General features: G+C 39.9%; 1 protein-coding gene across 1 annotated transcript in view; it reads left to right on the top strand.

Annotated features, from left to right (window-relative positions):
• The window catches only part of LOC122226225 (microtubule-actin cross-linking factor 1-like), a 62,381-nt gene that overhangs the window by 21,672 nt on the left and 26,426 nt on the right, over positions 1–14,283 (top strand). Inside the window, exons 12-28 of the mRNA XM_042949075.1 lie at positions 495–713; positions 1,690–1,893; positions 2,644–2,652; positions 3,612–3,843; positions 4,464–4,690; positions 6,013–6,135; positions 6,228–6,329; positions 6,945–7,046; positions 7,136–7,309; positions 7,401–7,556; positions 7,701–7,898; positions 8,495–8,623; positions 9,302–9,475; positions 11,815–11,970; positions 12,075–12,281; positions 12,405–12,524; positions 13,183–13,352. Of these exons, the coding sequence (XP_042805009.1) occupies positions 495–713; positions 1,690–1,893; positions 2,644–2,652; positions 3,612–3,843; positions 4,464–4,690; positions 6,013–6,135; positions 6,228–6,329; positions 6,945–7,046; positions 7,136–7,309; positions 7,401–7,556; positions 7,701–7,898; positions 8,495–8,623; positions 9,302–9,475; positions 11,815–11,970; positions 12,075–12,281; positions 12,405–12,524; positions 13,183–13,352 (2,702 nt within the window). The remainder of the gene's footprint in view (positions 1–494; positions 714–1,689; positions 1,894–2,643; positions 2,653–3,611; positions 3,844–4,463; positions 4,691–6,012; positions 6,136–6,227; positions 6,330–6,944; positions 7,047–7,135; positions 7,310–7,400; positions 7,557–7,700; positions 7,899–8,494; positions 8,624–9,301; positions 9,476–11,814; positions 11,971–12,074; positions 12,282–12,404; positions 12,525–13,182; positions 13,353–14,283) is intronic.

Consider the following 14,283-nt stretch of genomic DNA (forward strand, 5'->3'; position numbering starts at 1 on the left):
TAAAAGTTATGGTTAACCACTGTTTCCTCCAAAATGTTCATAAATTGAACTCATTTTAAACATATGAAGCCTAAGTGTCTGGTTTGTGAAGACATTTTTATCAGAGGAGAAAAGACAAGTCAAAGTTAGTGGGCAGAGGGTCCATTTCAGCCCCTGAGATGTTCTGTCTTGAACTGACCTGCCGTAATAATGCTATGTCTGAGGTTGTATGTCATCTCTAAGAGGTTATGCTGTGTCGTGCTTGCTCTGTTTGACTGTCTTTGAAACTACTTTCATGTGTTAAAAAGTCTAGAAACAATACATATATATGATAAAAAATAGAAAATTCAGTTAAGTATAAAGAAAATAAAATCAGTTGTAATTTTGCTCAATTAATCCATTTCTGGACATAAAAAACTGAAGAAATTCTTTAATTTTTTATGGATATATACCTACATTTTTCCTTAAAAGAAGGGTTTGTGATAGTAATAAGTTTTATATTTTGTTGTTCATAGGAAAAGACAGAGTCTCTAATACAGCAATATGAAGCCATTAGTCTGCTCAATTCAGAGCGTTACACCCGCCTAGAACGGGCACAGGTCTTGGTGAACCAGTTTTGGGAAACTTACGAGGAGCTCAGCCCCTGGATTGAGGAGACCCGGGCACTGATAGCACAGTTACCTCCTCCAGCCATTGATCATGAGCAGCTCAGGCAGCAGCAAGAGGAAATGAGGGTAAGGAGCAATCCAGGTTTTATGCAATGGCAGAACTCAAAATTGGCTCTACGCTTTATTTTAAAACAACATATTTTTTAGTGCCTACCAAGTGGAAGTTCTGTGTTATGAAGTTGTCTTAATTGGTTAGAATTTTTGCGCGCGCACACACACACACACACACACACACACAATACATACCTGAATTACTTCCTTTGTCCTTAATATGAATCCATTAAAGAAAAAGAGCATGGAGATGTCAGAAACCTGGGTACTGCAGAAATAAAGAACTAAGTAAACATCAAGGGTATTTTTAAATCTTTCCAGATATGGTGGGGTGTCATGAGACTTGGGATATGGTTGGGGGCTTTTTCCATTTGGGTAAGCCCTAGCTGGAGTGAAACAATGTCAGAAAGCATTGGCTGCATGGACTTTAGGGAAAAGGGAAATTTGTAAACACTTCAACTAATGCTTTTACCATTAAAGATAGTTTTTAATGTCTCTCTTATTTGTGGCTAATGGCTTGCGCTTATTCTTTTCTCTGTATTCCTATACATGGATGGATATAAACTGGAAGGAGCCAGCAGTAGAGTCAGGGAGTGGTTGGATTACTAGAAAAGTTGCCATTTGTGCCTTGTCCTGCTTAATGTCTCTCAGTTTGAGGAGGGGGACAGATATTTATTTAACCATGCAAATTATAGTGCATGGAAGTATTTATATGTACAGAAGAGGGGGATTAAGCTTGTATCAACAGGGAGGGGGAGGAGGAGTGAGAGATGATGTGTCTGGGAAGGCTTCCTGGTGTTGGGATGTCTGAACTGGCTTTTGAAAATTAAGAGAATTAGGTAGTGTTAGAACCTAAGACTTAGATCGTTTTTTTTTTCTTTTCCATAAATGGTGCAATGCTGGGACTTGCTGGTTTTTAGCAATTCCATTTTTTCCTCTCAAAGTTGATATGAGCTTGGTACAAAAATATTCATTTTATTTTCTTACATAGCAACTCAGGGAATCCATTGCTGAACACAAACCCCATATTGATAAGCTGCTAAAGATAGGCCCACAACTAAAGGAGTTAAACCCTGAAGAGGGAGAAATGGTGGAGGAAAAATACCAGAAAGCAGAAAACCTATATGCCCAAATAAAAGAGGAGGTGCGCCAGCGGGCACTGGCTCTGGACGAGGCTGTTTCCCAGTCGGCTCAGGTATGTGTGTGTCTTTAAGTCCTGTTCCCTTCAACTACCCTTTAGTCTAAGCACGAGATCTCTGTATCAGGTGTGCCTCTGTGGTCTGGAATGTCTAGACCAACGTACAGATGATATGTCATCAGTAGATCAGGAACCTGTGCCTATTACATTTTCATTCCAAGGAACATTGGTATACCAACACTATGGCTGGTTGCAGGGGGGAGGGGGGTGTCTCATCTTGGCTGGTATATACTGTCTGTTGACAGTTTTCTTGAAAACTTTTCTATTGTGATGAGTCTTTAGCAGGGATGATTTTGGATAAATTCACCTTGAAGCAACAAATGTGTCAAAAAAAGTGAGATTCCTATCAGGCCTGTTACTTTCGAGATTTGGAAGACAGCACGTTAGTTTTCTTACTCAAGAGGCCACCAGCTAGCTCTGGTGCAGAGAAAGATGCTTGAGTAGGGAGAAGTAAGAGCCAAAGAGAAACATAAACCACCAGCAGTGGAGTTTAAAGCATGTAACTACATACTTTTCAACTAATATATTGCTGTTAGTGGTATTTTTGTCATGTCTGGGTATTTTATTCCTATGTTTAGTGTCAATATTCTTGGTTAATATTTGTACTTACTCAAGTTTTTCCCCCCACCTTCCGTCCCATCTCTCACTCACATTGTGGAATGTGTTACTTTGTGTTGTTGCTGCCTGCTCCTGTCCTCCCCACATCGTCACATTTCATTGTTGTGTTGACCGCGCCCACCATTACAGATTGCAGAGGTAAGGTACCCACCCCTACTGGGATTAGGGGGTTCTTATGAAGCTGAGAATTGAGAAGATTTACCTTTAAAGAAATTGCCCTTTACTGTCGTGGAAGAAGTTTTATTAGTCTGGTTTATTATGCCAGTCTCACTTGGGGCAAAACCTAAAAGTGAGGGAGCAGCGGGGAGTGATTTTGTCAAGGAAATCCCACTGTGTCTCCCGTGTAAGACACTAGAGTTAAGCTTCATTGCAATGAATCCAGAGTTGGTTTTAGAGAACTTCTTAAGGGGGCAAGAATATCTGCATTGCACCCTTTCCCCCTTCTCTGCTTCAGATTATAAATGAAAATTTTATAATTACAATCATGTTATTCACAGTACCTGAAAAGTGGGAAGGTAAATTGTTCTTTTAGAATAAGGATAGATTTGGCCTTCTTTTATTACCTTTCATCATGCCGACCTTTTCCTTTCTCACTATTACATATAGTGGGTTATTAAATTGCATGCCAGGATACTTTTAATCTCTAAGTCATGTGGCATATTGAGTTCCCCATCCATTTACACAGTTGGTAGAGGGCCTCTAACTTGTTGGTCTAATCTGTTGCATGCAGCTGTCATCTGAAATGTTGACACACTGACTCTCACCAGTTTCATGGTCTTGTCCCTTCCTTGTCACACTAGTTGGGATCGGGGAAGTACTGTGACAGCACTAATGACTTGAGTCGATTTCTGGCATATTACTTGGTATCTTTTTTTGTTTTGAAAACGTTTACTTTCTTTTTTTGATGGGCCAGCACTGGTGTGCTATGCCCAAAGCAGCCTCTTAGGTAGACCTAACACTTGACAGCCATCGGGCTAAGCCGAATGCAAGTTACCAGAAAGAGTAGTAGATTCATAACCTGTTATTCCCTAACATTTCCCGCAGAAGTGTGATGAAGTAGTATTGCTGTGATGGCTAACGTTCCAACATCTGTTTAGTTCCATGATAAAATCGAGCCTATGTTGGAGACTCTGGAGAATCTCTCCTCTCGCCTGCGTATGCCACCGCTGATCCCTGCCGAAGTGGACAAGATCAGAGAGTGTGTCAGTGACAACAAGAGCGCCACCGTGGAGCTGGAAAAGCTTCAGCCTTCCTTTGAGGCCCTGAAGCGCCGTGGAGAAGAGCTCATTGCACGATCTCAGGGAGCCGACAAGGACTTGGCTGCAAAAGGTGCTTCATGAATCTAATTATTGTTAAAGAAAATCAGTAAAGTAAATTCTAGGCTGTGCTTACTCCAGCATCCCACCAGATATACTTCACTGAATGTAAAGGCAGTCCCCAAGTAATTGGAAAGTCATTTAGAATTCGGAACACATCTCCCCATTGAAACAAGATTACAATTGGTAGCTGGATTCCTAGGCCAGGAAACAGATGCTCTTTTAACCCCTAATATGAATTGCAGTGTCCAATGTGGGCGGAGCATAACTATCTTATAGAACACTTTCCATAGGAAACAGTGAGTTTGACACAGAACACTGGAAATAGAGTTCTCATCTCAGACCCTTTAGAAGTTAGGTCTTTTGCACTTGAGCAGTATCTTTGTATTAGATGATAACTCATTTCCATGCCATCTCTGTGATCTCTTTATGTGGGAGACCAACATAAGCAGAAAATACAAATGTTGAAATAATAATAGAACAAAGGTAAAAAACTATCCTTCAGGTTATAAATTTGTAGAGCTTTTTAAAGGATAATTTCAGGGGAAAATGTGAGAACTGGGTGAAATTTCTGATGAAGTGGATTCAAGTACTCAGAGAAGTCCCATTCATATCTGTTGTTTATTCCCTCAGAAATCCAGGACAAATTGGATCAGATGGTATTCTTCTGGGAGGACATCAAAGCTCGAGCTGAAGAACGAGAAATTAAGTTCCTTGATGTCCTTGAACTAGCAGAGAAGTTCTGGTATGACATGGCGGCTCTCTTGACCACTATCAGAGACACCCAGGACATTGTCCATGACTTGGAAAGCCCAGGCATTGACCCATCTATAATCAAACAACAGGTTGAAGCTGCTGAGGTAACACAGAAACAAAACCTTGTCTTTTATGTGTTTGTCCTCTAGAAAATCACTTTATCCAAGTATATTGTGTTAACTGCTTACCCAGGCCTACTCCTTAAGAGGTTGTTGTTGTTGTTTGTTTAATAGGACTTTTTTCCACTTGAAAAAAATATGTGCTCGTTATAATAAAGATTTCTCTCTTCTTTATACATACAAGTTTCACCGCCTGGATACACTCCTACAACCTCTGTAATTTTGATATAGGGTAGTTCCATCACTCAAAAGTAATCTTTTTATCAATTTTAAACTTAATTCAAATTAGTAGAATGTGCTTTCTGATTTTAGTTCTTTCCATAGTGTACGTTATTTCTCAGGTAAATTTCTCTTTTCAAGTAAATTTCTTTAATGTAGAAAAATAGCAGATAGAAAAGAAAATCTGGATTCATCATCCAGAGATAACAATTGTTACTTTGACCTACCGTTTTCTAGTCTTTTTGGAGAGCCTAGTTTTTATGAAATGCATTTTTCATCTCATTTTGTCTCTTTAAGTAAAGTTCTGCCTATCTTGATATTTTGTCTTTTATTTCCGCCATTCTCCCCCCTCCCTGCCCCTGTCATTGCCAGTGCATGAACCAGTTTTTAGGATCTGGCACAGAAAGGACTTTCTCCACAATTATACAGCCTAGCATTTCTATTATGTTAGTCTCTCAGCTCTGAAGTTGGTGACTTGTACTATATTATTTTAGCCTTGTTGATATACTTCCCCATGATAGACTTCTGGCTGTAGATCATAATCTCCTTGGTGGGGGCGCCTGGCTGCGTCAGTCGGTTGAGCATCCGACTTCAGCTCAGGTCATGATCTCAAGGTTTTTGAGTTCAGGCACCATGTCGGGTGAGCTCAAGCCCCTCTCTGGGCTCTGCACTCTCTCTCCCTCTTTCTGCACTTTGTGGGATTCTCTCTCTCTCCTCCCTCCACTCAAGCATGTTCTCTCTCTCAAAAAAAAAAAAAAAAAAAAATCTCTGGCAGCTGGAAGGATAAACGTTCCATAAATTATTAAAGCTCATTAGACCTTTCCCAGACTATTTTTTATGTATTGTTATATATATAAATATATTCCATATATACATATTGTGTGTGAGAGAGAAAGAGAAATAAATTGAGTCTGAAGTTTCACTGTTTATATATATAAGTGAAATATTAAGGACATTGAAAGGCTTCTGTGAAATTGACAGTTCTGTTCAACATCTGCTGTTGATGGGGGTATAAATTACATTTGCAAAGTTTGGGAAGTTCTGTTCTGCTTTCTGTTTTGGCTTATGATCTGTTCATTTACATGTAGACTATTAAGGAAGAGACAGATGGTCTGCATGAGGAGTTGGAATTTATTCGAATCCTTGGAGCAGATTTGATTTTTGCCTGTGGAGAAACTGAGAAGCCCGAAGTAAAGAAGAGCATTGATGAGGTATATGGAAAACTGGATAAGGAATTCAGATGAAACATTAGTGGACTCACACAGAAGAGGGTTATTAATTAAAGAATCTGTTTTCCCCCCAGCTGAATAATGCATGGGAGAACTTAAACAAAACCTGGAAGGAGAGGCTAGAAAAGCTTGAGGATGCCATGCAAGCTGCTGTGCAGTATCAGGACACTCTTCAGGTGAGAGGCCACACAGTGACCACCATAGAAATAAGTTCCATGTTCTTTGTCATATTTTGGATCCAGCATCTGAGTGGATCACCTTTACAGGACTGGAGCATTTTCCAAACTAAGACAGTGCTGTTTTGATATTTCCAGCTGAAGCTTTCCACTCCTAGTGAGAAAAATACCTCCAAATTTCTACGATTCTTGCCATGCTCTTCATCATCATATTTATCCTCAGGGTGGCTGTACAGTGAAGCAGGCCTTATTGTGCAAGTCATTGCTTGCCAAAAGGTTCCAAAACCAAGTTACCTTGAAGCACAGCTTGGCACAGTAGTTTCACCACATCCTGAGCTTGCTAGGTGGCCATGACAAATACTCAACTGCTATTCACATTTAGTTTTTCCAGAGTGTAATTTATTTTGGCCATTATCCTGATAACACTGGTTCTGTTCTTAAATCCCCATATCACTGGAATAAAGATCATTATCCCTTACCTCTGACCCCCACCTGAAAACACAGACATCACAAGGTACTTTAATTTTTGTCCGCTTATGTCAGCAGAGGTAATGCTAATTCTCTCCCAACTCCTTGTGTTCTTTTGGTTTTTGACTGTTTGTATTTCTATCTTAGGCTATGTTTGACTGGCTAGATAACACTGTGATTAAGCTCTGCACCATGCCCCCTGTTGGCACGGACCTCAACACCGTTAAAGATCAGTTAAATGAAATGAAGGTTTGTAAATAGGAATGGCTTTTGAAGAAGAGTTGCTTTTTTGTTTCTAAAGATTTGGTTTGATGTTAACATTAGTATGTCTTTGGTAGGAGTTCAAAGTGGAAGTTTACCAGCAGCAAATTGAGATGGAGAAGCTCAATCACCAGGGTGAGCTGATGTTAAAGAAAGCTACTGATGAGACGGATAGAGACATTATCCGAGAACCGCTGACAGAACTCAAACACCTCTGGGAGAACCTGGGTGAAAAAATTGCCCACAGACAGGTGAGCTAGATGGTAGAGTGCATCAGTGGACAACTAGTTCCTCTTTTCTAATTTCCTGACCAACATTCCCTTTATGTCTTTTTATGAATAGCACAAACTAGAAGGTGCTCTCCTGGCCCTTGGCCAGTTCCAGCATGCCTTAGAGGAACTGATGAGTTGGCTGACTCACACTGAGGAGTTGTTGGATGCTCAGAGACCAGTAAGCGGAGACCCAAAAGTCATTGAAGTTGAGCTCGCAAAACACCATGTAAGTGCCCTCAGTTTTCATCTCTAAGCCTGTTGCCTTGAGACCCAATATTGTCACCAGAAGCCTCTGGATATTGTGTGTACCGTTGGGAACCAGGCTTGATGATATCTGTGGAGCTAAGTTACATTGTTCAACATCTTTTAGGTTCTAAAAAATGATGTTCTGGCCCATCAAGCCACAGTAGAAACAGTCAACAAAGCTGGCAATGAGCTTCTTGAATCTAGTGCTGGAGATGACGCCAGCAGCCTAAGGAGCCGTTTGGAAACTATGAACCAATGCTGGGAGTCAGTGTTACAAAAAACAGAGGAGAGAGAACAGCAGCTTCAGTTGACATTGCAGCAGGTGCGTGTATTGTCCAAGTTAGGGAGGTGGAGCTGTGCACATAACATCGGAAGAAAGCCTGTCTGAGTCAGTGAAAGGAAAACAATATGGAGAATGTCTCACCAACCTTCCTTTCCCCACCCCAGCCCCTGCTCCATGTCTTAAGAAGATGGTTAATTCTGTGCTGGAACTTGTCTGGAAAGAATAGCTTTTGATTGAGTGATTCTTTTCAGATTTGTTTGTAGCCTTGTCTCTTTATTTACTATTCAAAGTTAGTTAGTAAATCTTTGCCATAACAAACCTTGCTCACAGATTCAGTTATTTCTTAAATCAAGTGAGGATCTCCCCATGTCCATGTTCAATAGTACTTCAGTCTGTTAATTGATTCATCAGGTTATATCAGACATCTATCATATATTACAGTGAAGTCCAAAGGATTCTGCTAGATTCCAAAAATAAGTAAGTATATTGGCCCCGTGCTAATCCAGCAACAGAACAACCCTGTGAGCAACCCAGAATTCCTCCCTCAGGATAGGTTCCTCATGTGGCCATTTAGGAAGTCTACTTTTGAAGCTGAGAATTGACTGCTGACCTTACTGATGTGTCTTTTCTCAAAGGCCCAGGGTTTCCACAGTGAAATTGAAGATTTTCTCTTGGAACTGACTAGAATGGAGACCCAACTCTCTGCATCTAAGCCCACAGGAGGACTTCCTGAAACTGCAAGGGAACAGCTTGATACACATATGGTAATGGAAGCTTCTTGAAGTTGAACATAATCCCCTACTCAGAACTTTCTGAATTCACAGACCTGTATGTATCTAGGAGTCTACAAAGCAGCACATTTTTACCGACAATATAGTATGACCTTAAGGATTACTGCTTTTTACGTGGGCTTTTAGGAGCCCCTACCACAGGCAGCAGTGGTGACAGGGAAGCTTGACTGGAAATACATTGGTGAGCTGTTGAATTTTGAGTTGGTCAGTCAGTTGGCATAAGAATATTGACTTGAAGGTGAGAGCATTAAGACAAATATGTTAACACGGATGTGTCTAAGAAAAGAGTGTTGAAGGGACTTATAGAAATCGATAGATACTGTGACAATATTTTAAGAAAGGGGCTGAGAAAAAAAGGCAACGTAATTTCTAGGCAAATGTTTCAAGTAAAGGAGAAATAAATTATTGGGGTCTACTTTTGTGATCTCTGATCCTTAAGGAAATCTTCTTGATAACAAAATTATTTCAATTTTAGCAAAGAATGGTAGGATTCATTGCTCAGGAATTGAACTGAATCCAAAAGAAAGGGTTTTAATCAAGATGAGACCTTCCTGGACTTTTCCAACTGTGCTTATAAATCTGTGTGTGGGTGGCTTTCAGAGAATTGGCATTACCAATCCCTTTTTTGACTTTTTTTTCTTTTTTTGGTAGGAACTCTATTCCCAGCTCAAAGCCAAGGAAGAGACTTATAATCAACTGCTTGACAAGGGCAGGCTCATGCTTCTAAGCCGCGATGATTCTGGGTCTGGCTCAAAGACAGAACAGAGTGTAGCTCTCTTGGAACAGAAGTGGCATGTGGTCAGCAGTAAGATGGAAGAAAGAAAGGTATCACCACAAAATACAGTGTGTGATTATTGGGCTTGAGTAGTTTGCTTGACCATCGCATGTAATTACCATCTAGTTTCTGTGAAGATTTTTCGGAGACCCTTATATAGTACCAGAAGTTGCAGAACTGGTTATCGTTTTTGATTTAATCGTTTTTGTACTAATCAAGCTATCTTTCCTGATGTTAAATTTCTATTTTGCATCCGTATCAAGTTGCATTGATGGTACCGGTTTCTGCCAATATTTGCTTTTGTCGTTCATTCCTTTTTTTGCCTTTACCAGTTGAGACATATGAGGCTGTTAACTGCTGAGTGATGGACTTATAACTCATAGTAATCACTGATCTGTGTTCCTACTGAAAAACAAGGTCATGTTGGAGTCACTGGCTTGGGATTGGGAGGGTGGGAACAGAACATGCAGGGAGTTGGGCTGATATTCTCCACAGGAATTTGGCAGTGTGCAAATAATTTTACTAAAAAAATCAGAAGAGTAAATTTTGTGACCTTTTCCCACTCTTCTTCAGAAATCAAATTCTCTTCAAAAGAAAAGTGATCAGGGATCAAGGCCTCACAACATTGTTTTTTATGAGTACCAAATTTCGGAGTATTACTCAGCACAGAGTTTCTGTACTGGGCAGATCTAATGTAAAATATGTGTTCAAATCTGTTGGCCATATCCATTCAACAGTTATTAAGCATGTATGTGCCAGGCACTGTGCTAGCTATATAGTGGAAGCAAAGGCATGAACCCTATCATTGTGAAATTTAATGGACAGAAGTATTCACACATATAAATGGATACTTTGAGAGTACCATTAATTTCCTAGAATTTCTTTAGTGTGAGATCTGGTAATTCTGTTATATGAAGAATGACCAGAGACACTGAGTGTGGGGCTGTGTTCTAATTCTTTGACAGACTGTCATCTAATTTCTGCAGAATGCAGAACTAAGACTAATTAAAGAAACTGAGGCAGATTCTGGCTCCTAATCAAGAAATTTCTATGTTTTCCCATCAATGGAGCAAGTTGCCTCAAGATATACTTACCCATCATTGGTGGAACTGGTCAAACAAGGGCTTGGTGTCAGGGATAGTTATTTCTGATTTTGCAAGGACTTTACATTTTAGTATCACTAATATTCTGTAGTAAGTGTGTATGGTGCTATATTAAGGAATAAATAGATAAAATGATGTGGAAAGATTTCCTGTTACCTAGGAACTTGCAATATTATTAATTTCTAAGCATTTCTGTAATAAATTTGAGGTAGATTTTATTTTTCTCTTGGTTTGTTTAGATTAGGTCTGTACGTTTTTGTAACATTGATAATAGTGTTTTTCTGTGTTACAAAAGTGACTTGAAAATACAAAGAAAAATAAAAACCTGTACAGTATATATAACTCAGTTAACAATAACATTTGTAGTGTACATCTTGGGTTTCTATGAATATCTTAGATATATTCATTTTTAGCAACCTGTCATTATTACATGCCTGCCTGCTAAATGGACCAGGGACAGAGGCCATCACCTACGTGTTGTGGGTAGAGCTTCTCTGGAGCTCGTAGACTCTGGAATTGGGGTGCATTTTTGGGCAGTGGACATGCCCTGAATGAGCCATTGTTTTTGCCATTCTGATTTAGAGCAGTGTCTAAAAATTTGTATCTTCTGTCACATTTTTGCTTAGAATATTATGGCTTTTTTTTTCCCCCTCACCTTTTCTGCTTGTAGCTTAAAAATGAGCTTCAGGGACACCTGGCTGGCTCAATTGGTAGAACACGACTCTTGATCTCAGGGTCATAAGTTCAAGTCCCACGTTGGGCCTAGAGCTTCCTTAAAAAAATAAAAATAAAAAAAGAATGAGCTTCAGCCTCACATTTTCAGATGCCATATTTTCTGAAAACACTTAAATAGAGCAATGCAGTGACCATATTTTTACAGTAAAGTGCTTTTCGTTCAGTTGTTTTTATACTGGAAAAAGTATATCAAAGGGAAGTGAGGCTTTGCCCAGAACAAGTTGCAGACCCTGCAGCTGTCACCGCTGAAGGATCTGTTCCCTTACACTTACTGAATAGCTCTATCCCTGTTCTTTAATGTCCCAGGAAGTGGGGAATGGCAGAGAAAGCAACTTTGCTGCAAATTGTGCTTTTTCCTTTTTGTACATAGTTGTTTTGGTTTCAGACACTAACGTTAAATTGCCCCCTTGTTTGTAAACAGGGCATGTTTGGAGGTTAAGTGAGGCTTCTTTAGAGATCATTTTATTTAGTGTACAATTCACGCCTTTGTCCTGGAAACTACAATTCCTGAATTTGGCACTTTCTCTTTTTGTGTTTTAATTAAAATTCAGTCAAAGCTGGAAGAGGCCCTCAACCTGGCAACAGAATTCCAGAATTCCCTGCAAGAGTTCATCAATTGGCTCACTCTAGCAGAGCAAAATCTCAACATCGCCTCTCCTCCCAGCCTGATTCTAAACACTGTCCTCTCCCAGATAGAGGAGCACAAGGTAACTGTGACATTACAATGTCGCCTGCCTTTTGAGGGGACTAGCTGAGAAAGAAGCTCCTCTATCTTATCTTCAGTTTAAAAAGAGCTATATTTTCCCCTCAGGTGTTTGCTAATGAGGTCAATGCTCATCGAGACCAGATAATTGAACTGGATCAAACCGGGAATCAGTTAAAGTTCCTTAGCCAAAAACAGGATGTTGTTCTGATCAAGAATTTGCTGGTCAGCGTCCAGTCTCGATGGGAGAAGGTTGTCCAGCGGTCTATTGAAAGAGGGCGATCACTGGATGATGCCAGGAAGAGGGCGAAACAAGTAAGTTAGGAAAGAAAGCTACCAATTTCTTGAACAATCTTGGGCTGCATGTGTAGAGCCTCTGGTATGATTTACATGAAAGTGTAGCTCGCATATTCATTCTTACTTTTTATATAATTGCAGTTCCATGAAGCTTGGAAAAAACTGATTGATTGGCTAGAAGATGCAGAGAGTCACCTGGACTCAGAGCTGGAGATATCCAATGACCCGGACAAAATTAAACTCCAGCTTTCTAAGCATAAGGTAAAGCAGTTCATGGCTCTTAGGTCCTGACCTTGGTATTCACTGAAGTTTGCAAAAAATGGAAATCAGAGCTAGTAAAAAAAAAAAAAAAAATTGGTTAATGTTGAAAAATCAAGATGATGAAGCTAGCTGTTTTGTATCTACATAGGGTCTAACCATAAAAACCACTCATTTAAATAACTGTTCAAACAAAGTGATTGTGGGAGTAACCAGTTAAAACAACAAGCTTTTAGAAATTTTTGTGCACTGCTACATGTAGTATAAACAAAAATTTATAAATTTCTTTCTTTCTTTCTTTCTTTTTTTTTTTTTTTTTTAAGTTTATTTATTTTGAGAGAGAGATAGAGACCGGGGTACAGGCAGAGAGAGAGAGGGAGACAGAATCCCAAGCAGGCTCCATGGTGTCAGCACAGAGCCCAATGTAGGTCTCAATCTCATTAATCGTGCGATCATTATCTGAACCGAAATCAAGAATCAGATGCTTAACCGAATAGGCCACCCAGGCGCACCCAAAAGTTTTAAATTTCTCGAGGATAAGCTGTTGTTAACTCAAGAAGTAGTGACATCCATTACCAACCTGAATACTGAAAAATTTTCTTTGTTCCAAATCAAGACGTCATCTTTTAGTGTGGATTCTTTCTGTTCTCTTTGGAAACAGGAATTTCAGAAAACCCTTGGCGGCAAACAGCCTGTGTATGATACCACAATTCGAACTGGCAGAGCCCTGAAAGAAAAGACTTTGCTTCCTGATGACACTCAGAAACTTGACAATTTACTGGGAGAAGTCAGAGACAAATGGGATACTGTTTGTGGCAAGTCTGTGGAGAGGTGAGTACGAATATTTGCTTTGTGGGTCTGTATGTCATCCTGAAACTAACAAAGACTGTTAATTGGATTCCATAAAATGGCAATAAAGCTAATGCATCAATAACAGGTTTTGTAGCATCTCAATATCTCTGGTTCATTCAACGCAAGTTGTGAAGTTGAATAAAATGTATTAAAATTCTCATTTTAAACTTGAACCTTACCGTATTAGCAAGAAGGCCATAAACTCAAGCCAATAGCAACAGAAGATTAGTAACTACACTTCTCTGTCAGTGACTAAGTTGTGACACTGATGGCTGTGTCAGTGAGTTCTCTCACTGTCAGGCACTGAGCAAAGCCTCTGCACATAGCACTTCGTGTAACCATTGTAATACCTGCCCTTGACAGGGCAATCACTAATGAGCATGTGCCAAAAAGGGGCTACTAATCACTTAATCCACCTGACAGCCACTGAGGCGGGCTCTGTTATTCCCATTTTACACATGAGGAAACTATCATAAAGAGGGTTTTTAACTCCCCCAAGGTCACTCAGCTACTAAGCAGCAGAGCTGGGATTTGAAGCTTTTGAGTTTGGTTCCATAAGTTGTACTCCTGTCCCTATGTGCCCACTATGCTATGCTAAGTATTAGGATATCTTTATATTGTGCTCCACAATTTTTTGGATGAGGTGACTGAGGTTCACAGAGGTGAAGAGAAAGCCCAGGGTCACACAACTCCTGACTCAGACCGTGGCTGAAACTGTCCTCCTCCACCTGAGTGGTGTAAGGTGATTAGCACAGAACTTGGGGCATTAGGGTGTATCCATATATATAACCATTGGACTCCTAAGATGCCAGAAGGGTATCTGCACTTGTTTCCTGTACTAAATCCATTCTAGAGAGCAGTTTGGTTCAAAATGTCTAGGCATAGCTCTTCATCACTGTTTATCTGTTTT

This window comes from Panthera leo, chromosome C1, assembly GCF_018350215.1.
Source record: "Panthera leo isolate Ple1 chromosome C1, P.leo_Ple1_pat1.1, whole genome shotgun sequence".
NCBI lineage: Eukaryota > Metazoa > Chordata > Mammalia > Carnivora > Felidae > Panthera > Panthera leo.